The sequence below is a fragment of the Thamnophis sirtalis genome, unplaced genomic scaffold (genome assembly GCF_051295495.1).
Source record: "Thamnophis sirtalis isolate CommonGarterSnake01/CBP01778 unplaced genomic scaffold, rThaSir2_p1.2 scaffold_4, whole genome shotgun sequence".
Classification (NCBI taxonomy): domain Eukaryota; kingdom Metazoa; phylum Chordata; class Lepidosauria; order Squamata; family Natricidae; genus Thamnophis; species Thamnophis sirtalis.
In genome coordinates this window covers 99,855,112-99,881,346 of record NW_028261384.1, presented here as the reverse complement: position 1 = coordinate 99,881,346, position 26,235 = coordinate 99,855,112, and the positions used below count along the sequence as shown (strand labels likewise).

General features: G+C 37.0%; 1 protein-coding gene across 2 annotated transcripts in view; it reads right to left on the bottom strand.

Moving 5' to 3' along the window:
• The window catches only part of TBKBP1 (TBK1 binding protein 1), a 71,234-nt gene that overhangs the window by 20,182 nt on the left and 24,817 nt on the right, over positions 1-26,235 (bottom strand). For both annotated transcript variants that reach the window (XM_014058189.2, XM_014058196.2), the window contains exons 4-7: positions 24,687-24,791; positions 15,943-16,084; positions 13,285-13,481; positions 10,129-10,190 (exon numbers count right to left, since the gene is read on the bottom strand). In XM_014058189.2, coding sequence (XP_013913664.1) covers positions 10,129-10,190; positions 13,285-13,481; positions 15,943-16,084; positions 24,687-24,791 — 506 coding nt within the window. The remainder of the gene's footprint in view (positions 1-10,128; positions 10,191-13,284; positions 13,482-15,942; positions 16,085-24,686; positions 24,792-26,235) is intronic.

The window sequence follows — 26,235 nt, the reverse complement described above, 5'->3', positions numbered from 1 at the left end:
GCCAGAATGGTAGGCTAAATAGACCTCTAGAATTCTGAACTGGTTCTGTAATTTTTATTTTGTCATTGCTTTGTCTGACTCATCATACTAATATACAATAAAGTGAAATTAAATATGTGTAAATTGCAGGCAACCAATATTTAAAATTGTTCCCCTGGTTACTTATTTTCTTTCTTAACATCAGAAGAAGTCCCTTTTATTCTTGGTTTGGAGCAAAACCAAATAATCTTTTAGTGTTTATTGAATAAATTATGGCTAGCAATCATGGTTTAGAATAATAAGTCGAATCTCTATAGAATGAGTCTGTTTTGATTTCCACTCCATACAACATGTATTGTATTATGAACTTCTACATGCCTAGGTCAGTCTGACATCCAAAGTAAAGAGCTACATTCTCTTTCAGCTGTATCTCAAAAATAACCATTACACTGGATTCATTTGGCTGAGAGCTGCTGAAATATAAAATTCAGTTCTGGAAGGCTTTTACAAGTGATAGATTTAATCCCCACAATCCTCAACCTTTTGTATTTTTTGTGCTAGGCTATAATAACCATTATCCACAGCCAGCAGGGAAAACTGTCTAGGCTTATAGGTAATGGGGAAATTGACTAGGATTGTAGGTAGTTTGAATGCACTATGGGAAAAGCAATCTTGCAATTATATGAACATTAGGAAAATGGGCCATTTCCGTTGAACTTATTAAATCTATATCAATCTGAACATATAAGATCATACAGATCATACATATAATCTTACATTACATCACTGAGTCGCTATTTGGAAAACAAAAATCCTTTCAGCCATCTGCAAGCAAACCCTTCTTCATTAACTGCTCTCAAGAATGTCATGATCAATCCACACTTTATCTCCTTGATTTTTGTTTTGGTACACAGTTGATACATTTGAACATAATGTCAAGGGATGCCCCTTCACATTTTATGTGATGTGGAAAAGGTATACTTTACATATTGGCATTAGAAAACAAAATAGTAGAGATCCCAGGCACAATAGTATGAAATGCAGTTTAGTTTGACTTTAAACTAGTTCAGTGAGAAGAACTGGAAAAGATATATATCTATATCTATACATACATATATACATACATACATACATACATACATACATACATACATACATACATACATACAATTCCTAATTCTATATTCCTAATTCTTAACATAATTCAATTTAACCAGTTTCTATTAACTAGAAGTGAAACTGCTAAGCAAAGACTGTATCAAACTGGCAATTATCTGTTTCAAGATCAAGCAACAGTTCTTTCAGTAATTGTCAAATAGTCCACAGAATTTATTTATTTTTATCTTCCCTTTATTTTTCTTATGAATAACTCAAGGCAGTGAACCTAATATTTCTTTCTTCCTCCCACTATTTTCTCCACAACAACTGTGTGAGGTGATTTGGACTGACAGAGAATAGCCCAAAGTCACCCAGCCGGCTTCCATGTCTATGATGGGACAAGAACGCACAATATCCTGTTTTCTAGCCTGGTGTTTCAATCACCTACCTGTCTTTTCACTATTCAAGATTATTTCCAGGTTCTTCTACATCTAAATACAAAACATACTCTAGTGTCATCTTTTTTATATCTTATATCGGCCTTTTTATTATTGCAGATCTTTTCATCTTTTAAAAAATCTCTTGTCCCTTTTTTGTAAAAAAAAAAAACAATTTTAGTGTTTTACATGTTTGCTAGCTATTTCTTTCTTTCTTTCCTTCCTTCCTTCCTTCCTTGCTTACTTACCTACTTACATAACACCTTTATTATTTTACATAATTTGTATTATGTAACTCATGGGTGCAAACATGACTAATATTTCACCCTCTTCCAATATTCTCCACAACAATAATTGGGGGAGGGGCAGGAAGAGGGTGGGGCAAAGTTGTCCAGCTGGCTTTCTTGTGGGACCAGAACTCACAGTCTAGTGGCTTCTACACTGATCCCTTTTTTCTAGTGTTTCTAAAATGATTTTCTCCCCAGTGCAACTATACAAAACAATAAGGAAATGATGCAGGGGTGGGTTCCTACACGAACCGGTACCCGCTTGCTTGCGCATTTTGCTTGCACATTTTGCTTGGGCATATTGCTTGTGCATTTTGCTTGTGCATTTTGCTTGCGCATTTTGCTTGCGCATGTGCATTTTGCTGTTAATGGTTGTGCGCATGCATGAAGACCATTAAAAGCTAATAAACAAGATGCCAGCAACGGCAAAAGAGACCAGAAAACCTGTTCGGGGGCATGGCCAGCCTGGGTTGCTGCTAGTTCCATGACCCAGGCCAGATTACCATTACCAGTTTGGCTGAACCGGGCCAAACCAGGAGCAACCCACCTCTGAAATGGTGAATGTATTTACCAGGTCACAGAGAGATTTTTTCAGACAAACCATCAGGTTAAAAAGTAGCACCTTGTCATTGATCCCAGTGACATAGGAAAATACAGAGTAGTATCTGTTTGCTTTTTGGCAAGGCCTCCTTTCCCCCTTTACCAATGAATACTACCAAATGGAGGAAATTGCACTTTTAATAAAGATCCTTGCAAAATATTTTATAAAGCAATAGCAGTAAGAAGTGAAAAGAACAAACAGACCAGCCACTTAAAACACAATAAAGTGTGTCCTTCCTGAATTTACATTGCTTTAGATTACAGATTAGATTTCTATAAACGCAAGTTTGCTGAAGAATTTGCTACAGCCGCTCAAAATTAGTCTGCCATGGCATCAGACCTCTGTAACCTATTTATCAAGTAGCTAAAATGTTACCCTTTTTTTGCTAAATATGGGAATGAAAATTGTTATAACAAACTGCTAAATAACTGATACTTTTTCCACCTTGTGAAAGAAAATTCCACCTAATATTATTTTTTTTAAAAAGATTTGAGAGAAGAGAACAGATGGCCAGTAACATAAGAATATGTTTTATGTACGGCCCAAACATAAATAATTAAGTATGTGTGTTTTGAGTTGGAAGTCCCCAATTCAAATCTTCTCCACTAATATGAATATTATCATATTGAATATTATGAATGAATAGGAGCATAAGGTACCAGTTTGCTCTGCTCATCATTTTACCTCATTTTCTTTCACACTTCCCTATCCTTTGGCTTTCTTCATGGTTGTCCCATGAAGCTTTGTTTTCTTCCTGTTTTTCTTATACATATGCACACATTCTTCTGCACCCACACCCATTCTCATCATTAAGGTGCACCTTTCCATTCACTTTCAAGGCCACATGTACCACCTTAAAGAAAACAGCCATTCCAGTTGTTGTTTGGTTTTGAGGGGAGGAAGCAAGTCATAGCAGGAACCAGAACAAATGCTCAGGGGGGTGTTAGAGTGCATAGATTTTGCTATCTCTAATTGGTGGGCAAAAGTTATCAGCAATGGGTTGGGCTTTAATTGGTAAATTGACTTTGAATATCAAACTGAAACAGCAAGCTTGTGACACTGTACAAAAGTACCTCCATTAAAATTATGCATTAACACACTTTTTAATAAGCCAGAGGTTATCTATATGGATGTGGCGAGTAAACCATATGAATTGAACTAAGCCCAGATCCAACAGAAGGAAAAAAGTAAGGAAGAGTAAAGTATAACATGAATATTTTTAAATCCTAAGTTATTTTCTGAACTAGATTTCAGCTGAGTCAGCCAGATGACTAAGCTGTTCTATTTTACAGAGCTGTGGAAGAACAGAGCCCAATGTACTTACAGTTCATTCAAAACCATGGACCTCTGTTCTCCCTTCATGCTTCCATGCAGAGTTTAGAAATCTATGGCTCAGAGGCCTTTCTTCTCACTCAGCACAAATAAAGAGCAAGGTAGGTGTTACAGCAGCTCTCTTTGACACATTTTAAATTCACACTTCACACCCCTTTTCTGTAATCTTTCCCTCGTCAGACCTTGATTAATTAAAAAGAACATGCAAATCAAGATGCTAGATTTTCTTTTCTTTTTTAAAAGCAAAAGTCAAAAGCTCACTTCTCCCAAAGCTTCTACCAGGTTCAACATACTAATAGGTAAAGCAAATCTCAAGATAATATTAAGAACAATAGATAGCTAAACATCTTATGTGTCTACATGGCAGAGTAATAATTATTAATGTTAATAATAATTCTATAATAAATCATATCTGCCTATCCTAGGTTCTTGGAAAGGACTTGATGGGTGGACAAAAAAAATCCCAAATCCAGTCTGAACATCTAACTGGTTGTGTGAGAAGCCATAATTCCACATAGACTTGCAGGGTTTTCTAATGAATATTAATTCAAATTAACATAAATCCTTAGGAAGAATCCTATTTTAATATTTGTCACATTGTTTAAACACATCGTTAAGATACTGAGACAGCTTTGTGTGATTTTTCTTGATTCTCAATTGTCAACTGGCTAGTATTTTGATCTGTTTTCTAGTGGAAATTAAAGGATTTAAGTGATCCCCAGTTAAATATTGTGTGAACTCCTGTTTCCTGGCCGGATTCCTGGTTTGATTAACAGCTACTTTTTCAGAATTAATGGTTGCAAAATATAATAGTATGAGATTGGGAAGGTAATTTAGTTTTGATTGCTTTTTGTGTAGCAAATTGCTATAGACTACAACTCTGTAAATAGCAGGAAAAAAATTCTTTTGGAGTTCATGTGCAAACAAAATGGTATAAATTCACTATGTTGCAATCCAAATTGCTGAATAGTAATACATTCAATTAAAATATTTATTGCCTAGACCCGTGATGGCAAACCTATGGCACATGTGCCAGAGGTCGCACACAGAGCCCTCTTTGTGGACATGTGTGCCATCACCACCTGATCTTCGGGTTTCCAGTACGTGCATTCACACGGGTTAGCTGGTCTTCGTGCACACCAGAGTCCCAGAAACCTAAACACCAGCTGGCTGGTGCGCATGAGGGTGCCAGCTATCTGGTCTTAGGGTTTCCAGCATGTACATGTGCACCGGTCAGCTGGTCTTCGGGTATCTGCGCTCCAACATGCATGCACATCCATGCACATGCACATGCACATGCACAAACATTCCAGTTTAGGCACTTGGTGCCGAAAATGTTCATCATTACTGGTCTTGACCACTTTTATGGTATACTCATTCATTTTCATTTCCTTTATTTGTATGCCGCCCTTTTCCCTGGGGGGACTCAGGGCGGCTCACAATTCAAAAAGGGAGGGGGGGGAAGACAAACAGTATTCCAATATGGAAACAATACAACATATTAAAAGAGAGCACAACAGTCATACAATTCGGGTGGGGTTGGAATCTTAACCCCAGGCCAGCCGGGACAGCCAGATCTTCAAAGCGGCGCGGAAGGATTGGAGGGTGGTGAGGGTCCGAATCTCCACGGGGAGTTCGTTCCAGAGGGTCGGAGCAGCCACCGAGAAGGCTCTCCTCCGGGTAGTTGCCAGTTTGCACTGGCTAGTAGATGGAATTCGGAGGAGGCCTAATCGATGCGATCGTATCGGTCTAGTGGAGGTAATTGGCAGTAGGCGGTCTCTCAAATACCCAGGCCCACTACCATGAAGGGCTTTATAGGTGATAAGTAGCACCTTGAAGCGCACCCGGAGATCGACAGGCAGCCAGTGTAGCTCGCGGAGGATAGGTGTAACGTGGGTGAAGCGAGGTGCACCCACAATCGCTCGTGCGGCCGCATTCTGGACTAGCTGAAGTCGCCGAATGCTCTTCAAGGGCAGCCCCATGTAGAGCACATTGCAGTATTCCAGCCTAGAGGTCACAAGGGCACGAGTGACTGTTGTGAGGGCCTCCCGGTTCAGGTAGGGACGCAACTGGTGTACCAGGCGAACCTGGGCAAATGCCCCCCTGGTCACAGCTGACAAATGATGTTCGAAGGTCAGCTGTGGGTCCAGGAGGACTCCCAAGTTGCGAACCCTGTCTGAGGGGCGTATAATTTGACCCCCCAGCCTGAGAGATGGAACACTTGGCCAATTCGCGGGAGGGAAACACAGCAGCCACTCGGTCTTTTCTGGATTGAGCACAAGCTTGTTGACCCCCATCCAGTCTTTAACAGCCTCCAGACCCTGGCTCATCACATCCATCGCTTCGTTGAGTTGGCACGGGGCAGACAGATACAACTGGGTATCGTCCGCATATTGGTGGTATTTTATCCCGTGCCATCGAATGATCTCACCCAGCGGTTTCATGTAGATGTTGAAAAGTAAGGGGGACAGGACCGAACCCTGCGGCACCCCACACGGAGTATATATCAGGAGTATTAGAAAAAATAAAAATTCATAGATTTTTTTTATCATGATACAGAATATTGGGTAATTCCAGATTCATAATTTATTTTTTTACAAACAATTGATGAGTATCACTTTCACATACACATACAATATAACATATAGTATACAGATTTAAGTAAATTGCAAGAAACTTGAAATAATGCTTTGAATAATCTTTTTTTTAAACAAATTAATGGACTATTTAAAGACTATGAAATTGTGTGGTATTAAGATACAATTCAGCAAAATTCTCTTTTGATATTTCTGCCCACTCCAGAAGATGTTTACAAAGACCTGGCTATCAACTTTAGTACCTTCAGAAATGCAATATGGCAGAGGGGACACTGACACACAAGTATTGAATTTGTTCCTTAGTTTTCCCATTTTGGCTTAATATAGTAAGAGAAAAAATGACTGAAGATCAAGCGCTTTACTATACTTTATACCAAAAATTTGATTAACCCATGAAAATCTGGATTAATCATGTATGAAGCATAGGCAAAAATATCATTTTACTTAGATGTAAAGTATCTGCTACACCAGATTTAAAATCCTGCATTGTAGTTATGTGTTCACTACCCATCTATTAATAGACCTATTATTACTATATTGAAAAAATTAAGCAACAATATTTCATTTGCAGGAGAATCTCCCTAAAGATGGGCTTCAGCACGAGTCAGAAGTCAAAATCTCTAGTCCTGGTGACCTACCCAGATTGTACCCTGCAACATTATCCTGGGACACATATATTTGCCTTCATCCATGAATATTTGGTATGGGGGTGAAATCTACTTACCTTCGCTACCTGTTTGCAAATGTGAGCGCATACGCAGGACTTCCACACATGCACAGAGCATAAAAAATGGACGTCGTTACGTCCAGATGGGTGGGCAGAGCTTGCTACCAAGCACGCCTGCAAAGGTAAGTAGAACAGCGAGGGGGAAAAAATCCACTGTGCCACCCAATTTAGATTATTTATATTAATACTAATATAAATCGTGTGCCATAGCTGATTGTCGGAAAAACTGGTTTGTCCAAACGGGTAGCATTTTTTACTACTTGTTCGGGTGAATCAGTAGCAATTTTTACCGGTAGCTTTTTTTACTGCTTCAGGCAAACCAATTTGAACTGATAGCATTTCACCCCTGTTCAGTATGTATTTTACTATGTACTTTTTTATTTTTACTTTTTCTATTTTTTGAGGGGGAGATTATTTCTTGTTTTACATTTTTGTAGTTGTGCTTTATCCTTTCTTTTGTACATTCAAATACCATTCTTAAGAAATGTGTGCCAAATTAAAAAAAAAAACAATACGAAATGCTGGTCTTTCACTGATTAAACGTACATCTCTTTTTCCATGTTACATGAAAATTACTACTGAAAGATCATAGTATCAAATGAAAAACATGGTGTAACTAACTGAAATCACTCCCAGAATATCTCCAAACCTTTAAATGGTTTGTTGTTGGTTTGCAATGGCAAAAGCATTCATCCTCTTGCCCCTTAAAGACTAAGTTTTAGTGGAATAGAATTTGCTTTTCCAGAAAACATTTACCCCACAAAAACTTTTGCGATAATCGCTTATATTAATGGCATAGGGATATCTAGTTTTGAGAAATATATGATGCTGCTTCAATTCTAGGAATCTCCAAAGTCAAGAAACTTACTGTGCTGTTACTACAATAAAAACCACAGGCCTTTACGGCCATTTAAAAGGTAACACAGTTACTATGACATTTTTCACAGACTGCAATTTCATGAATTCTTTGGTATATTATCCCAATCCTGTTAACCTTTCACAAAAGACACTGGCACTTTGGCTATTTTCTAGGTATTGGGTCAGTGGTTAGGCAAATTCAGCTACTATTGACAGTGTGATGATTTAACAATTTATCCTTGGATGGCAGAGGCTTATTTGGTGGGAAGATTTGTTTTAATCTTAACAAATTAACAAACAAATAAATTAAGTAAACAAACAGTCCAGAATCATTTGTGTGAAATGAGTCTATTTTATAAACCGAAAAGACACATAAATAAAAGGAATAGAATAAATGGGGAGGGGAATTGTTAAAATGACAGGAAATAATTACTGTCTTGTGTCTTTTTACAAAACAGTTGCTGATTATGACACTGATATTCTCGCTCATGTGTTGATTAATAACATATGGAGCATGATGAGACTTGGTATCCATTAAATCTATCTAAATCTTAAAATGCCTAAAATTTCAAATGTTATTTTGCTTTGAAATTGGCCTTTGAGTTCCTTAGCTCAAGATTGATTAATTGATTGATTGATTAATTGTCAACAACACACAATAAAAGAAAAATGTTTCTTGCTGGTTTTCAGATACAGTTTTTTTAAAGTCAGATTTGAATCCATCATTGTTCTGCTTAGGGATTATAAAATTTATGTAGTACACAGTACAACAATTAGATTGCTCTCAGCTAGATGGTAAGACACTGAAATAATAGATTTCTAAGGACATGAAAGTTCAAATAAGTTAATTTGTTACAGAAAAGATAAAGAAGCAATTATGAAAGAATCTTGTCAATTATATTTATAGAGAAATCAATATTTCAGCTCTTTGTTTACAAAACAGTTATAGCATTTTTGGTTGAATTGGTTATCCCATGCAGTATGATAAGAATTTCTGGAGTTCCCCATAATATGTCTATGGAGATTCTCTGTCATCCACATCATGGTTGTCCCAAAGATGCTTTTTCAAGAGGCAACTGGACTTTCTGTTTTTTTCTTTGAAGATGTTTTTCATCCAAGAAGCTTCTTCAGCTCTGACTGGATTGTAGGGAATGGAAGCATTTATACTCCTTGCAGACAGCTGGTAATTTGCATTCTTGTAGTGAGTTGTTAAGGCCACTGGAGGTTTATGTGTCCTCGGGGTCACCTGAGTGGTTTGAATGAGGGTCAAAGAGTCCATCTATGTCAAAAATGAATAGCCTTCTCTCAACCAAGGGGGAGGCATGCGACATCATCTAACTCCAGTTTACAAAACGTTTTCAACAGTTCCAAGAAGGTGCCATACCCAATTGCAACACTCAGGTGACTCTGAAGACACAGATTAACCTCCATGTGGCCTTAACAATTCTAACAGAATCAAATGTCCAGCTGTCTGCAAGGAGTACAAATCCTTCCATTCCCCACCATCCAGTCACAGCTGAAGAAGTTTCTTGGATGAGAAGGAAAACGCCTTCAAAGAAAAAACCAGAAAGTCCAGTTGAAAAAGCACCTCTGGGTCCCTGTAATAAGATGTTTATTCTTTAAAAGATTTTTTAAAATCCTTTTATTTTTTCTGACTGCAGTATCTCAATTATCTAGATATTGAGATGAGTTACACCCTTAAGGATCAAAGCAGCTAAAGGCTGGTTTGCTTTGCTAGATAACTAGAACATACTTTGAAGAGCAGTATTTGAGGAATTGGCATTTTATAGACTTGTCATACTTGAAGCCTTCATAAATGTCTAGGGAATGGAATGGAACAGAACAGAATATTGTATTGCCAAATGTGGATTCACACAAGGAATTCATTTGTTCTTATTATGATCAATACTGGAGAGATATTATCAGTAGAAAGGCAAGATATAAAGGTAAATGGCCTGAATAATTATGTGCATCCACCACTTATATTTCACATAACTAACTTCTTGGAATCTCTCTGACACTTCCAGCTCCTTTAATAAGCACCAACCGCTATTAACCTCTTAGAATCAGAGCTTTATCACAATGGACAAGATTATCTTGGTCAATCAAATGTCAATATATCTGATTTCACAAATTGAAAGTTTGGCACTTGAACATCCAGGAAATTCCATCCCAGTAAACATGATTATCTACTAATAAGAATGGCACTTACTGGTCATCTCCAACCTTCTTCACCCATGCCATATCCCTTTGCGACTGACTAGCTGCGAGATCCTAAGAAAAATAAGATCAAACTTTGTTATAAATACATACTCATGGTTATACAATCCCTAGGGGAATACAGCTAAAGGAAAGCTCTATTTTGTAAATGGAACAAATAAGGTCTTATTTGCACTATTTCAACTTGATTTTTATCCAGATGGATTCCATTAATCTTTTTAATTAAAGTTCTAATTTGAGTCTGAAATAAAAACAAAAAGCATGTCCTCATAACTAAAACTAATATAAGCAACAAAAGTTAAAAGAAAATAATGAAATTCAGAATGACAACTATTTTTTCAGGAACTATTTAATATTCATTACAGGAAAAGACCTATTATGCCTTTTAGGGGGGAAAATTATCAAAGTTTCCATTGAAAAATAACCCATATTATATATTGTTCAATATAACAGTTTATGAATCAATCTTGCTATCACCTGGGCATCCCCATGCAGTTTTCTGAGCAAAATTTTAAGTTTCCATTGAAAAATAACCCATATTATATATCGTTCAATATAACAGTTTATGAATCAAACTGCTATCACCTGGGCATCCCCATGCAGTTTTCTGAGCAAAATTTTAAAAAATGTTTCACCTAAATTTAGAACTGAGATTGATTAACTCAAAGTCACCCACTTGGGTCTATGTCTAAGGGAGGAATAGAACTGACAGTATCTATTTCTAGCCTGGGGAATCATAGTATATAGAACACAGAATAACAGTGTTGGAAGGGACCTGGGTCTTCCAGTCTGACCCCCTGCTTGAGGAGACCCTGTACCATTTCAGACAAGTGGCTGTCCAATCTCTTCTTAAAAGCCTCCAGTGATGGAGCACCACAACTTCTGAAGGCAAGGGATTCCATGGGTTAATTGTTCTCACCGTTAGAAATTTCTTCTTAGTTCTAGGTTGCTTCTTTCCTTGATTAGTTTTCATCCATTGTTTCTTGTCTTGCCTTTTGACGCTTTGAAAATAAGTTGACCCCCTCATCTTTGTGGTTGTCCCTCAAATATTATTTGATATATTGATAAATATGGTATATTATTAAGAAAGTTATATAACTATTTATGGTAATATGAATTAAATCCCAATGATCTTACTATAAAATAAGAAAGACCTATGTATTAGAAAATGGAAACTTATTTAAGAAATACAATAAATACAAGTGATTTTCAGATGTTTTAATTAGTAACTCAGTAATTGAGTGCAACAATCTGAAAATAAGATTTATCTTTTTTGACTAAAATAAATGTTCTGCTATTGTAGGAGAAGCAATGGCAGAACCTGGGGTGGAGTTAAAATAGAGATCAGCATATAATCCCTACATTGCCACAAATGAATGAAGTTCAACCGTCTTTGAATTCTGTTGACCTTATCTAACCCTTTAACTGTTAGTTGAGAAGATTCGGAGATATAGACATGATTGGCAATAAATTAGTTTAATTAGTCTTTCATAATCTTTCATGTCTGAAACTTTTGCCTATAGTTCTCTGAATTGTCTCTACTATGTTTCCCAACTAAGCATGGTCAGAATTGAAGAATGCCGGTGGTTGTAAATTTAACAATATAAGAAAAAGTGAACAACATCCACAGGGGCATATAGTTTTCCATGGAATGACAAAATAATGTTACATCACAAGTTGCACTCTTCTGGGGGAAAGTAGACAAGTGATGGGGGTTGTGTTGTGGTATTGCTGGCATTAGACTGATTCTTCTTGCCCTGTCTGATGTCACTGCTTGAAAAGGCTACAGCATCTTCTCTACTTCTTTCTGCTTTAGCTGTACAACATTCATTCCAATCAGGACACTAGAAAAATTAAAGCTGTCAAGTAAGATGTTACAAATAAAGAACAGGAAAGTTATATTTCTTAATTTGTACCTGGGAGCTCTGCTTTTATTTATTTTATTTAGAAAGAACGCACCTTTATTTTATATAAGCAATAGCAGATTAAATGAATAGGTGAAAAATATCTGAAGAACTTCAGGCAGATTTTTCAGAAAATCAGGGAATAGGTACATTAGGTTCAAGAGTTTGGATACAAAAGTCAATAGGCAAAACTGACTGGGGAATTCTGGGAAGGCCACATATCTTAAAGTTACCAAGATTGAGAAAGACTGGTGCAGGATGTGCCCATAGAATAGGACAAGAGTTTTCGGTGGTTATATAATGTGTCTAGTTTCATTGGCTTGAATACAAACATCCAGGGATGAATATTCTTCACTGAAACTTCTTGGATTATAGCAGATGATAGGAAACTCCTATCTCAGTTACATTTGTTTTTTAATTAGCGGGATGAGAATGACATAATCTCATATAGCAAGCATCTTTGCATATAACATATCTAGCTGCAATTATCAGCTAATTTTGAAGGTGGGAGGTATGGTACCTGGATTCAGATATTTTCATACCCAGAAGTCACAGAAACCCAGAAAAATGCTACCCTCAGGATTTTCCAAGGGGATTTTAAGTAACTTTCAATACCCAATAGTATGCACTATGGACATCCTCCAAAATGTTAAAAACTGCAGCCAGATAATTCTTTCTAAATTACAGATAGTCCTTAACTTATAACCACAATTGAGATCAGAATTTCATTGCTAAGCAAGGTGGTTATTAAGTAAGTCCCACCAAATTTTACAACTTTTCAACAAATCATTGCAGTTGTGAAGTGAATCACATAGTCACTAAGCAAATCCAGCTTCCCCCATTGACTTTGCTTGTTGGAAGCCAGCTGAAAGTTTGCAGATGGTGATCACATGATCCCGGGATACTGCAACCATTTTAAATACATGCTGGTTGCCAAGCGCCCAAATTTTAATCACATGACTGTGGAGATACTGAGATGGCCATGGGACAGCCGGCTGTAAGTCACTGTTTTCAGTGTCATTGTAACTTTGGCTGGTCACTAAACAAATGGTTGTAAGCTGAGGACTACTTGTATTTGCTATTTCATCCTTTCCACCAGTTTCATGTTTTGAGATCTCAACTAAGCAGCTTTTATTACAAATAACATTTCAAACTGCCTTGATCTTTTTATAAAGTGATTAAATGTCTCAAACAAGATCTCCAAGGCATTAACTAACAGTACGGGGAAATCCTGTTAGAAATACCTGAGCCCTGGTCTCCTGCAGCTGCTTCACCTCTGCCTGCAGCCTTTCACATTCATTCTTCAACTGCTCTTCCCGGTGCTGACAATTCTGGATTTCCTGCCTTGACTTCTCAAGCTCTACTTCCAACCTTTGGACCTCCAAAGCTTCTGCCTGTTCCAGGCTCCGTGAGCTCGGCCAGTTCATTGAGCGGTCCAGTACTAGGGATGGTGGGAGGAGAGATATAGAGGAAATCATTATCAAAGAGGTCAGGATGGAAGATAGACTGGCAGGGCTAAATGTGATAAAGGACCATTATATTCAGTTCCTAAGAACTGGAATTGCAAAGAAATAAGACTCTTTGAACTTTTTTTTAAGGACAAATAATTTATAATAACAATACTGGGCAATTGCTTCCGAAAATAACCCCTATGTAACAATGATCTTTGGTAATCATATAAAACTAGCAGAAGGAATATCTCCTGACCAGACTTCAAAATATGAAAGCAGGTTAATTTCTAAGTCTTAAGCCATAATTAATAACAGAACACTCAGCTTATTGACTTCAGTTATTGATTTTAAATATTCATAATGATGAAATTAGGAAGAAAAAGCAGAGAATAAATAATTATTGATATGGAGGCTATGATCTGTTGCAATAAGTTTTGAGAGTTCTGGACAGTACTGGCTCCTGAATTGAGATGTGCCAGCAAATGTACTTGCTTTTCCTTGGTTAGAGCCTTTTCTCCATCAGTTAGTCCATCTGGCTGTGCTGGGAGCCTTCAAAATATCAAAAGGATAGTGTACCTAACCATCCAGTTAATTTCTGCAGTGTCTTAGACAGGGTCAAAACAGAACAATCATGGGAAATTAAAAAGAAAAAGAAACATATGTGGCACTGCTAGGTGAAATAAAGAAAGAGAGGGGGGGGAGCAAATCCTAAAGTGGGACTATTATACCCAAATGATCTTTCAAGTTTGTTTTCCCACGTCTTTAAAAGGTGCTTCAGTTACACTTATGATTGTATTCTCACTAAAACCGATCTCAGGCCTCAAAGCTTTATATAGAGCTTCCAGATCCCATTCTAAACTGTAAATTCATGGGATAGTTTATTTTGATTTGAATTTAATTTTTAATTTTTAGTCTGGCCCTACATATGGTGGTGGGCATGCTGGAGCACACATCTAAAAAACCAGTTATGGTCCTGGGTCTGAAAAAGACCAGCTAACTCTATTATAGGGATTGACTATTCAATTGCTAAATTCCTTTTGTAATCCAACACCTAAAAATTGAGAAGCTAAGCTTCCCTCCGATTTGCCTCAAATAACATAGCCATATATTGTCATGATCAACAAGCATTTCAGATCTTCTCAGAGATGGACAGCTGCCCTCTATTAAAATGCAGGAACACTGCTCCAAAAATGAATAGGTAATAGGTAAAACTATCCAGAAAACTGGACTCTGGGAAAAGATTCACCAATCTATCATTTTATCCTTTTCCTGTATTTCTTATGTTTTTCCTAGGAATTCAAAGCAAGTAAAGATCAAAGAGAAAGCAATATTTTGGAAATGGACTAGTCTGCATGCACCCAAGATTCAAGGAATCGTAGCACCACCTACTGGCTGACAAATGTTAGTGCCATAATGTGAATAATCTCCATTTACACATAGGAAACAGATAGATTGGGCTATGCCAGCCTGACATATAAAGTTCTGAATTATCAATGTACTTTCTACATTTTTCCAATCCTTTAAAAAATTGCCTGTGGATCTCTTGCTGGCATTGCTGTACATTTTCAACTGGATATTAATTCTATATTACAGTGGCAAATTTCAAAGAATTTATGTTATATGTTATTTGCCTGTGTTGTATGTCTGTATATTATATTACAAATTTTTACTAGATAATACTTCCTTTTAACTATTAGTTTTTAATTCAGTATTTTAATTATTTATTTTAAATGCCAAGATTGTTGCACAATAAAAATGAAAGATACTAATATTATAATTTAATAAATTATATATACTATAATTTATTATATATTTTATTTCTATTCTATAAATGAACAAATAAATGTTGATGAGTCAATGTACTACTGGAAGGCAAGATTTTGCCTCAAGTCTCTAGATCCAGCGTCTGAGTAGCTGACCTCAGAGTCTGAAAATGAGTATCTGACTTCAAAAGGTATATTTGATCACATAAATCCCTTCATCTACTGCCTCTCTGAAATCTGATCACTGACCTACTTCTGATCACATCTTTCACTGACCCTTTAGAGATTCAGCTATTTATCATAAACTATGATTACTGCCTACATTTGATCTCAACCATCTGCAGTCCTTTTAACCCTGTAGGCTGTTCGAATCCCAAGTACAGGTCTCCTGTGTGAGCAGGGGGTTGGACTAGATGACCTCCAAGGTCCTTCTAACTCTGGTACTGTTAACTCATACTGTTGGTTCCAAAACTGATTTTCCCAAATTGTAGTGCCACATTTTGGTTAATGCAGTATTCTCCAATTGGGTACCTTCAGATGTGCTGCAGCTACAATTCCCAATATTTTTACCCAGGATATATAATTCTGGGATTTGTGGTTTCAGACTTTGGATCAATTGAATATAACTGGTTTCAAACCTAACAGTTAATACCTTGTTTTCTGGACTAGAAATTTTTAAAAAAATCACCATGAGTGCCATGAAGTGATCGGAACTGAACTTCTTGATTTTGAAGTTGAGAGTTGAGATTCTGGAAAGTGTTGCCATCTCTCTGCCTTAACTGCTGCTCCAGGCTCCGAATGCGATTCAGGTGTGTATCAACAAGTGCTCTCTGCAGAAAGACCAAGATAGAAATAGATGTTGTGATAGAAAGGATAGTAAGCAGAGAAGCCTTCAAATCCAAAGAAGCTGCCCTCAACTTCGCCTCGCCTCCAATCTAAGACCAATCCCCTCTCTTCTGAAGAGTTTCATTCTGATCCTGATCAACTTTTACTTCATTTTAGTTTTCTTTTTTGTTTCAATTATTTATTAATTCATCAGAATCTAAAATACAGGAATACAAAGTAAAAAAATAAAAATAATAGAAAATAGGGGAAAGGAAGGGAAAGAGGAAAAGGCGAAGGGAAAAGGGGAAAAGAAAGAGTAAAATATTGACTTCTGACTAGTAGAATAAGGTATTCTTAAAAATATAACCCCAACTTTTTACTTATACATAGTAATATCATTTCTATAACAACAAACCTATCTAGTCAGTAAAACCCCAAATCAAAATTTCATTTCATTTTTTTTCCATCTCCAGCATTTTTTTTCCAAATCCAGCAAAAAGTCTAATAGTGGTTTCCAAGTAGAAACATTTGTTTTCTTTAATCAGTCAATTTAGCCATCTCTGCTAACACCATCAACTTTGCAGCCATTTGTTCAAAGTATCCTTCCATTCTTGGGCATTGAGTAATTAATAACACTTCAGCTAAGGATTTTATGTTGCACTCAGCCAAAAAAACAAATCTACTCAATAATAGAATCTTAATTTCATTCAGGGCTCATATATTAAGCAAGAGTATAGCTAAAACAATAACAATTTCTGATAATGCTCCAATTATATTAGGTCTTTTCAATCCATGATCTCAATTTTGCTTCCTTTTAAATGGAGATTAAATATCTAATTGTTACATAATGTTTGGCTCAAAGACAGCATTGCTAAAGGACTGTAAAATTCCTCCAAGGATATAATACAATTGAATAAAGAACATGCGAAGAAAGGTTGCAGGAATTGGGTGTGTCTAGCCGAATGAAAAGAAGGATTAGAGGTGACATGATAGCAGTGTTTCAATACCTAAGGGACTGTCACAAAGAAGAGGGGGTCAACTTATTCTCCAAAGCATCTGAAGGCAAGACAAAAAGCAATGGAAGGAAATAATCAAGGAGAGAAACAATCTAGAACTAAGGAGAAATTTCCTGACAGAACAATTAATCAGTGGAACAACTTGACTCCAGAAGTTGTAAATGCTCCAACACTGGAAGTTTTTAAGAAGAGATTGGACGACTATTTCTCTGATATATTATAGGCCTTCTTGGTTGACCAGGGGTTGAACTAGAAAATGTCTGAGGTCCCTTCCAACTGTTCTGTTCTGTTCTATTCTATTCATAGTGGTAAATAGCTGGTAGATAGGAAGGAAAACCAAGTTCCATTAAGTAAACAAAAGGACATACAGAATTATAGCATTTTGTTCTATTTATACGTGTAATAATTCTGAAAATATTAAGTTTAGAGATTGTAGATTAACTCTAAACTCACTAAATTTATTGATGATCATGAAGATTTATTTAGCCAATTAAGAGAAGCTGAAATAGTATATTTTTAAACTGATAAACTGCTTTGAGCTGTTTAAATATTTAAAAAATACCAAATAAATATTATTTATGTAAAAAGTTTTTACCTTGTCAAACTAAAGTAATAGTGTGTTATTCTTTAACTAAATAAGGATCTCCACAGAAGGCCAACAAAAAAGCCTATTTACATTGTTAAATCAAGATGGAAAAAAAAAGGTTCACCACGTTGTTAATCTATAAACTTAAATGTTTATAAATAATTGTTTCCTAATCAATCTTGATTTATTCCTAAAAGAAACATAGACAATTAAATTATAGGTGTGTTATATGTTGTTAACGTGTTATGCGAAACATAATAAAATCCCATTTTATTTCCAAAGCTATAGTGGCACAGTGGTTAGAATGCAGCATTGCAAGCTAATTCTGCTGTCTACTGGCTGCCAGCAGTTTAGTAGTTCTAATCTCACCAGGCTCAAGGTTAATTTAGCCTTCCATTGTTCCGAGGTTGGTAAAATGAGGACCCAGATTATTGGGGGCAATATGCTGACTCTGTACACTACTTAGAGAGGGCTGCAAAGCACTGTGAAGGGGTATATAAATCTGCTATTGCTATATGCTTTGCTCTGCCTGGATATCTTCCCACATCTGATGAAGTCAAATGCATACAATATTTCTACAAACGTTATTGGAAATAAAATAGAGATTATCTGCAGGCTACAATGGCAGTAGGGACTGGGATTGCCATTGCTAAGCAATGCAGTTATAAAGCATTACATCATTCCTTCTTTCCTCTACAGTCACATGGAGCACTGAACATTTTGGCTGAACACTTTGTATTCTTGATCAGTGGCATCTGCAGGGTCAAATAGGGGGATAGAATAATGAAAGGAATGATGCAAACCGATCCTATTTTGCACAAGTACTGTGACATTGAATGCACATTTAAAAGAGTTAGAGCTTGTGTCACACTGCTCCTTTTATCATTCTAAGAAAAGCAACAAACTCCTATTCCTGACTTAAGTCAGGGCAACATTTTTCTTTGTCACTGCTGAATAGAAAAACTGCTATTAGAATTGCTATTCTTCCTTAATTTGTATTCCTCTTTCAATGTTTCCAATTCATGTTAATTAATTGATGTGTACATGGCAAGGAAACATTTATGCATATAAAATAGTTTTCGAAGGCTTAGACAAAGCATAGAAAAGAGATTTAGGTAGAGAAACCTGAAATATTAGAATTATTATTATCTTATACCTTTTTTATATGTAACTCAAGGAAGTGAACAAACCTAATACACCTGCCTTCTATTCCCCCCCCCCAACAAAAACTCTGTGAGGTGAATTGGGCTGAGAGAATGATGGGGCCAAAATAATACAGCTAACTTTCGTGCCTGAGGGTGGGCTAGCACTCGGTGTCCTTTTTCTAGTCAGCACCTTTACCACCACACTAAACTTTAAACATAATAATAAAAATCATACTAATTTTATTGTTACTTCAATTTAAGATGAGTAACTCATATTATTCAGATCTCAAAGGAGGTTTACTGAGCTAGTGCTAGATATTCAGCCTGTAAAGCAATATCATTTCTACCTGATATTAAAAGTACTATTCTTTATAGTACTATTCTCCCATAAAACTGTATTGTACTACTTATTGTCATCATGCTGACGGAGTGTAATCAAATCATTATGTACAACCATTTCTGGTCACAATGCCCACACAGATACATTTGTTTGTATTGGAAGATTTTCAAATAAAATGGAAAAATTATATAATATATTTAATAATTCATTTGATTTGATTAATTTTTCATCTTTCCTAGGAAGTATAAATAAAATGGTATAACACAAGAAATTAATTCAATGTTGTTATGAGCTGCCAAGTTTACTTTAAGAAAACACTGCAAAGCTTAACTACATCAATGGAGTTTAAAATATGGGAATTAGCAAAGGATGTACATTTATATAGCAACCAATAATCTTGAAGAACCTTTTAATTAAATATTCACATTGAGTGTCATTTTATTTAGTTGTATAAACAAAGTAATTCCTAAGTCATTACGTCCATCTGTAAAATATGTCTTAGAAATAATGAATATGTGTTTACTTATGTTTATTTTTCTTTAAATTGTGTGTGTGTTTGAGAGCGTGTGTGTGTGTGCGCGCGCGCATACACATACATCAAATATAGCAATAGTAGCAGTTAGACTTATATACCACTTCATAGGGCTTTCAGCCCTCTCTAAGCGGTTTACAGAGTCAGCATATTGCCCCCAACAACAATCCGGGTTTTCACAGCTGGCATCAAGGAAGCAGTATTGAGCTTCATTCTCTGGCTAAAATAGAAAAGCCATCAAGGTCCATTAACATGCTAAAAGAAAAACATGACTAGTGCTCAAAAAAGAAGTTAATTGGAAACCAGCTTTCTTGGCCTCCCATGATATGGACCATGGATCAGCTTGCCAAGTTCAACTATAAGAGTCCAGTCAACTCATTTCAGCTGCCTGTCAATTGCCAAGAGAGGTACACCACAAAGCAGCTCACTCTCCCTTTGAAGATGCCAGCTATAGCTCCTGGAGAAACATCAGTACTAGACCCTGGCCATTTAGCTGAAAATTCCATCATTGCTTCAAATCTTTCTCTTGTTTTTCTCTTTGACTTTTTTCTCTTTCCCATACTTTTTTTTTAATTGTTAACTTTCTTCCTATGTTTGAAAGAGGTTTGACTAGTTCTTTGTTTTCTTTTGCAGGTAGTCCTCGACTTATGACCACAATGGAGCCCAATATTTATGTCGTTAAGTGAGAAATGTGTTAAGTAAGTTCTGTTCCATTTTATGACCTTTCTTGCCGCATTTGTGAAGTGAACCACTGTTAGTAACTTGGTTATTAAGTGAATCTGGCTTCCCTGTTGACTTTGCTTGTCAAAAGGTCACCCCGGGACAGTGCAATGGTTATAAATGTAAGTCAGTGTCCAAGCATCTGAACATACAGTAAATCATGTGATCATGGGGATGCTGCAAAGGTCATAAATGTGAAAAATGGTCATAAGTCACTTTTTCAGTGCCATTGTAACGTCAAAAAGTCACTAAACGAACTGTTATAAGTTGAGGACTACCTGTACTGACACGTTTTCTTACAAAAACAAATTGTATCACACTCCCATGTTTATTTTTAGTTTCTAAAAATTAACACAGTCTTGAGAATCTGAAGAGGTTCCTTGAGAAACAACAGAAGCAAGAGCTGCAATGGTGCAGTAGTTAGAAAGCAGTACTGCAAGTTACTTCTGTTGACTGCCAACTGACTGCAATTGGGCAATTCGACTCTCAACAAGTTCAAGCTTGATTCAGCCTTCCATCCGTCCAAGGTCGGTAAAATGAAGATCCAGATTGTTGGGGACAATATACTGACTCTGTAAACTGCTTAGAGTATATATGTCTAAGTGCTATTGCTATTAAGCGAACAGATGCTGGGATAGAAATGATAGCATTCCCCAACATCTGAAAAACAGTATTGTGTTATTCCACATTTTATCCTGGAAATCCTTAAACCATCGAGTGCTCTCAGGAATACTGAAGGATCGCACTTTCTTGCTAGCATTGTATGTCCTTTCCTCCAAACAGTCTTTGGGTGACCTTGCTTTGGACTTGTATTGCACCCTCTAAAAGAGTTATATGGCCCTACTGAATTTGTTCTGCGATATAACACCCTGGATTTCTGCCTCAAAATTACTTTTGCTGTTGAGTATGAAATGTTGAATAACAGGGCTCCTTAGTTTGACTTACCAAGCAAAATTACGTTTTTCTTCAAAGCACACTTAAGGCCATTTATTATGATGCTTATAAGACTGAATAACAAGAATTGCAAGTTCTATATTAAGTTGTGTCCTAATGCACACTTCAAGGGAGGGCGGGAGTAGCAAAAGGGATCAAGGCCTGCCAACACAGTTCTGGCTAAATAATAATCCTATAGCTCTTTATAATTAGTATAGCAGATTATCGTAGGTGGGGAATAAAAGAAAAGATATACCATTAAATCCATTAGTCACTGAATTCATGAGGTTCTAATTCTGCCATTCAAAACCAACCCCACTGAATAAGACAAATTGCCTCTGCATGATTCAGAAAGGCTTTTGGCAAAAGTCAGGGAAGCAAATGGCATTCCCTATTCACCTAAATTAAGATTCATGATGATTATGGCTATCCAAGCTATTTTGGAAGATGAAGCAAAAAATCTTAGAAATGTCCATGCCATCTGAGGCAGAGTTGCAGTTTATGGCAGCGAAACCTCATGGGACTTCTGAAATCTTTAGTGGCAAATCCAGAGACTTCCTAAGGTTGCCAGAAAATTACTGGTAGACTTTGATTAACCCAATAATTATGATTGGAATTTCCTCCACTAAGATCACCTAACAATTAGCAACAGCGGTCTCAGCACTCCCTGTTGCTGCTGTTTCATGAGGATTGCAAAATGGTTAAACAAGTGTCAGATGGCTTGCAAGAAGGCCACGAGGCAAATAAGTATCTTGTGCCCAATGGAACAAGATGCATCATAAGAATGGTTGGACCTGGGGGTAGCTGCTACTGGGCAGGAGCGACTGATGAGATAAAGCACTATCACGGTGAGGCCAAGACCTATCCAAAGCAACTTGTGACCTTCCTTGTTGGCTTAGCTGTTGACTTTGTTTTGGGAAGCCAGCAGAGCAGTTGCAAATGGAAATCACATAACCATATGATGCTGCAACCATCATAAATCAAGGTAGTTGCAAAAACTGGTATCATGTGACTTGTGCTGGGGTGCTTGAATGGCTGGAACTTTTAGGGCCAGTCATAAATACCACTCAGCACCATTGTAATTTCAAAATCCCTGATTGAGTAGTGATTAAACAAGGGCTAGCTGTGTAATTTTTTAATGTGATAGAAGTTAAAACAATAAAACTGTCACCAGTTCTATGTTTGGTTCATATTGTTTTACTGTTTTTGTTGATGTTGTTTGACATGGCTTTTATAATCTGTAATGAATGAATCAAAATTTATTTAAGGTTCAAGACCAAACACAATAAAAGACTAGTAATCAATAACTGCAAAAAAATGTGAGAAAATCCTAACACAATTAGCAGCTAACAATTAATAGCCTGAGGGAGGAACCAGATGGCTTCTAACAGCTAAAGCTATAAATAAGAATTTTACATCCTTCTTAGAAGAATGGTCACCAAGGAGAAGGGTAATAACTTCCTGGCCACAATAGCAATTAGTGTTATTAACAATTGGAAGTATTAAACTTCATTGTCCCCGAGTGTACAATGGACATTTCAATAGCACATGTGAAATGGATTCCAACCAAGTCTTAATTTGTCTTAAAGAAACAAATTTGGATTTCATAGAGGCGGCATATAGATCTACTGGTTGTTGCCCTAACATTTAGCACCCAATTCTGACCAGAGTAAATAGTTTCCTACCTGAAGGATATAAAATGTGATAGAAATATCTAGGGACAGATCTTGGAGGAGGAACAATTGTGCTATAGCAATAGCATTAGCTCTTAGACTTACATATCGCTTTACAGCGCTCTACAGTCCTCTCTAAGCGGTTTACAGAGTCAACATATTGCCCCCAACAATCTGGGTCCTCATTTCATCCACCTCAGAAGGATGGAAGGCTGAGTCAATCTTGAGCCTGGCGAGATTTGGAACTGCCAAATTGAAGGCAGGCAGCAGGCAGCAGAAGTAGCCTGCAGTACTACACTCTAACCACTGCGCCATCATGGCTCATAAAAGAGTTGGAAGAGTTTGGTTCTATAATAATCTCTGTAAATCACCAAGTCTCTGGATTTCAGCAGGGTAGAAATTTGAAAACTAAACCAATACATACAAAAATGTTAGTGATTCTATTAAATATATTATGATGCCAGTTTAGAGTAGTTAAGCAGTAAGCTAGAAAACAGTTTTCTGTGAGTTCTAGTCCCACCTTGTGTGTGGATAGGTTCGCAGCCCTGAGTTATTTGTAAACTAATACAAAGACAGGATATAAATAAATAAAATAAAAAATAAAATTAATCATGTTATTAAATTATTTTCAAGGAGCTTTAACTAAATCTACTGTGACCCAACAAATGCGCTCCGACAAAACCATGCCGCGACAAAACAAACAACATAGTGGGACACAAAAACAACATTAGGGGTTAGGGTTAGGGTTGTTTTCACGTCCCATTATGTTGTTTGTTTCGTCGTGGCACGGTTTCGTCGGCGTGCATTTGTCGGGCGCGCATTTGTCGGTGAACCAAATCTACAAATAAGTTAAATGAAATTTCATTTTATATTCCTCTGCCACCATATTCTTGATTATAATATTTGCTGTATCCCCATAACAAAATGTGCTGACGACAGGTATATTGGTGAGTGGGGTAGAGTGAGGGAGTAGAAAAGGTCAAGGGGATAGTCATCACTGTGCAACTGAAGCCCTTCCCCCTCTTTTACATGTGTAATATTCATATTCATAAAAAGGGAAAGTCTTCAATCATATGAAGACTTAGTGTAGGTGTGCAATAAGTACGGGTGTGTCAAATTCAATTTCATTGAGGGCTGCATCAGGGTTGTGCTTGACCTCGGGGGTCCAGGGTGGGCATGGTCACCTCAACCTCACTTATGTTGGCGCATATGGTGGCCTGAGTGCTTTGCCAGCAAAAACGGGTTCTCGAACTCTGTTTTTGGCTGCAACGGCCTCCTGCAACCCTCTGCCAATGAAAACGGAGCAGCGGGCCCTCACTGGCAGAGGATTGCAGGAGGCAGAGCTTGGGAACCCATTTTTGCTGGCAGAGGCAGCATGGGCCAGTCCTTCACTGTTTCCAGGGCAGCGTCTTGGGCCAAATCTAAGCACCCTAGAAGCCGGATCCAGCCTTGAGTTTGACACTCCTGTATTAGTGGCTACCATCTGATACAATGTCATCTCTTGCAGAGGTCCTTGGCTGGCAGAGATACATGTTGTTACCCAGTGAAATAGTATTTCAGTCAAACAGCTGCAAGCATGGCTATTTTCTCAGTCTAATAAATCACATCATCAAGAATGGGAGCGGGAGAAAATGCATGACCAAGAAAGTAGTTGACACCCACCATTTGGCCCAGCTCTGACTCAAGGTCCGTTTTTTCCATACACAGCTTCTCATAGGCTTGGATCATCTCCTCCATCTGTTCTTCCCTTTCCTTGCTTTTTTGCAGCTGGTTTAGAGAGAAAAAGATAGGAAACAAATGAGCAAAAATCACATTCAGCAGCCACTAATTATCTAAATCTGTGACTGCCAGTTTCAAAGGCTGGAGACAGGCAATTGCATATTCCCTGCATTTTAGACCCTTGCACCATCTTCTGCCCCATATTAAACTCAGGGAAATCTGTTTTTTCTATTTGTCTCCTGAGTCAGATGTGTTCAATCAGCTTGCTAATCAGCAGATAATTGTGTGGGTTGCTGTAGTAAAACAAAGCAAACCTGGATGGTCCTCCTGAATTAGGAAGATCATTCAGCAAAAATGGCAGTAATTCATACTGCATTTGGAGCCAGGTACAGATATCATTTCAGAAAAGAAATGCGGAAGAACTCATTTTACAGTTAAAGAATGCTCAAGCTGCAGCTATTTTCACACTGAAAAGTGCTGAAGATATCCTGAGAAAGTTTCCATTTATACAACTGTATGTACCTGCAAAATCTATTTACTAGAGATGAAAATGAGGTGAATATTAATTACTCCATAGTAATTAATAGTTCATTATCTCCATTGCTCCAAAAAAAGAATTCATGTACCGGTAATCTATTTTCAACTAATATTTTTTCATGGGCACATACTGTTCACTTAGCATTCTTTTTGGATACATTTGGAATCAGCAATCTTTTCTTTTTGGGAGGTATTATGAGGCAAGAGTAGGTGTTTTAGATCTTTGCAGAAGTTCAAATGCATTTAACCTACTAGTCCCCAAAACTTTGGTTAGTTTTCTTCTAGTTCGCCTCTATAGGGAGAGGTGTTAATTGATGCAATGGATATTTTAAGTATCTCATCCAAAATATCTATTCTACTTATCCCCCGCCGAAATATTTTAAAATGCCCCAAAATGAAGAAGTTAGCATCCTCTACTCCAAGATTGTCCCAATGTCATAGTAGAAATATTAATTTCATGGAAAAAAGTCAATGCAGCTGAATTTTGGATTAGATTACTGTGCATTTATTAATTCAACTCACTGCTCCAGCAACTCATACTGGATATGTAATTGAGATAGATAGGGAAATAGTTGCAGCATCATTGCTGTCACTAATTATTTTGATTTTGTCTCCTCCAAGTAAGCATTATTTCTGACTGCCCTGAAGTTTTTAACTTTATTCAAATGACCTGAGCAGAAACTCTCCCTCAGACTTCCTAACTTAACATGAGAAGGATGGGATTTCACTATTTTAAGCCATTATGTGACAAGTGTAATCCCTGTAAGAAGGTTCTATTTCAGTAGTAATTCTATTAAAAAAAAAATCACAATACCAAGAATGTAGAATATTCAACAAAATTTGTTTGATAGAGATCATCTAGCAATATTAATTCCTAAGCCAAATACCAGGATTTTTTTTATAAAAAGCCATACATACCAATACAATTAGCAAACCACTTTGTCAAAAACAAGTA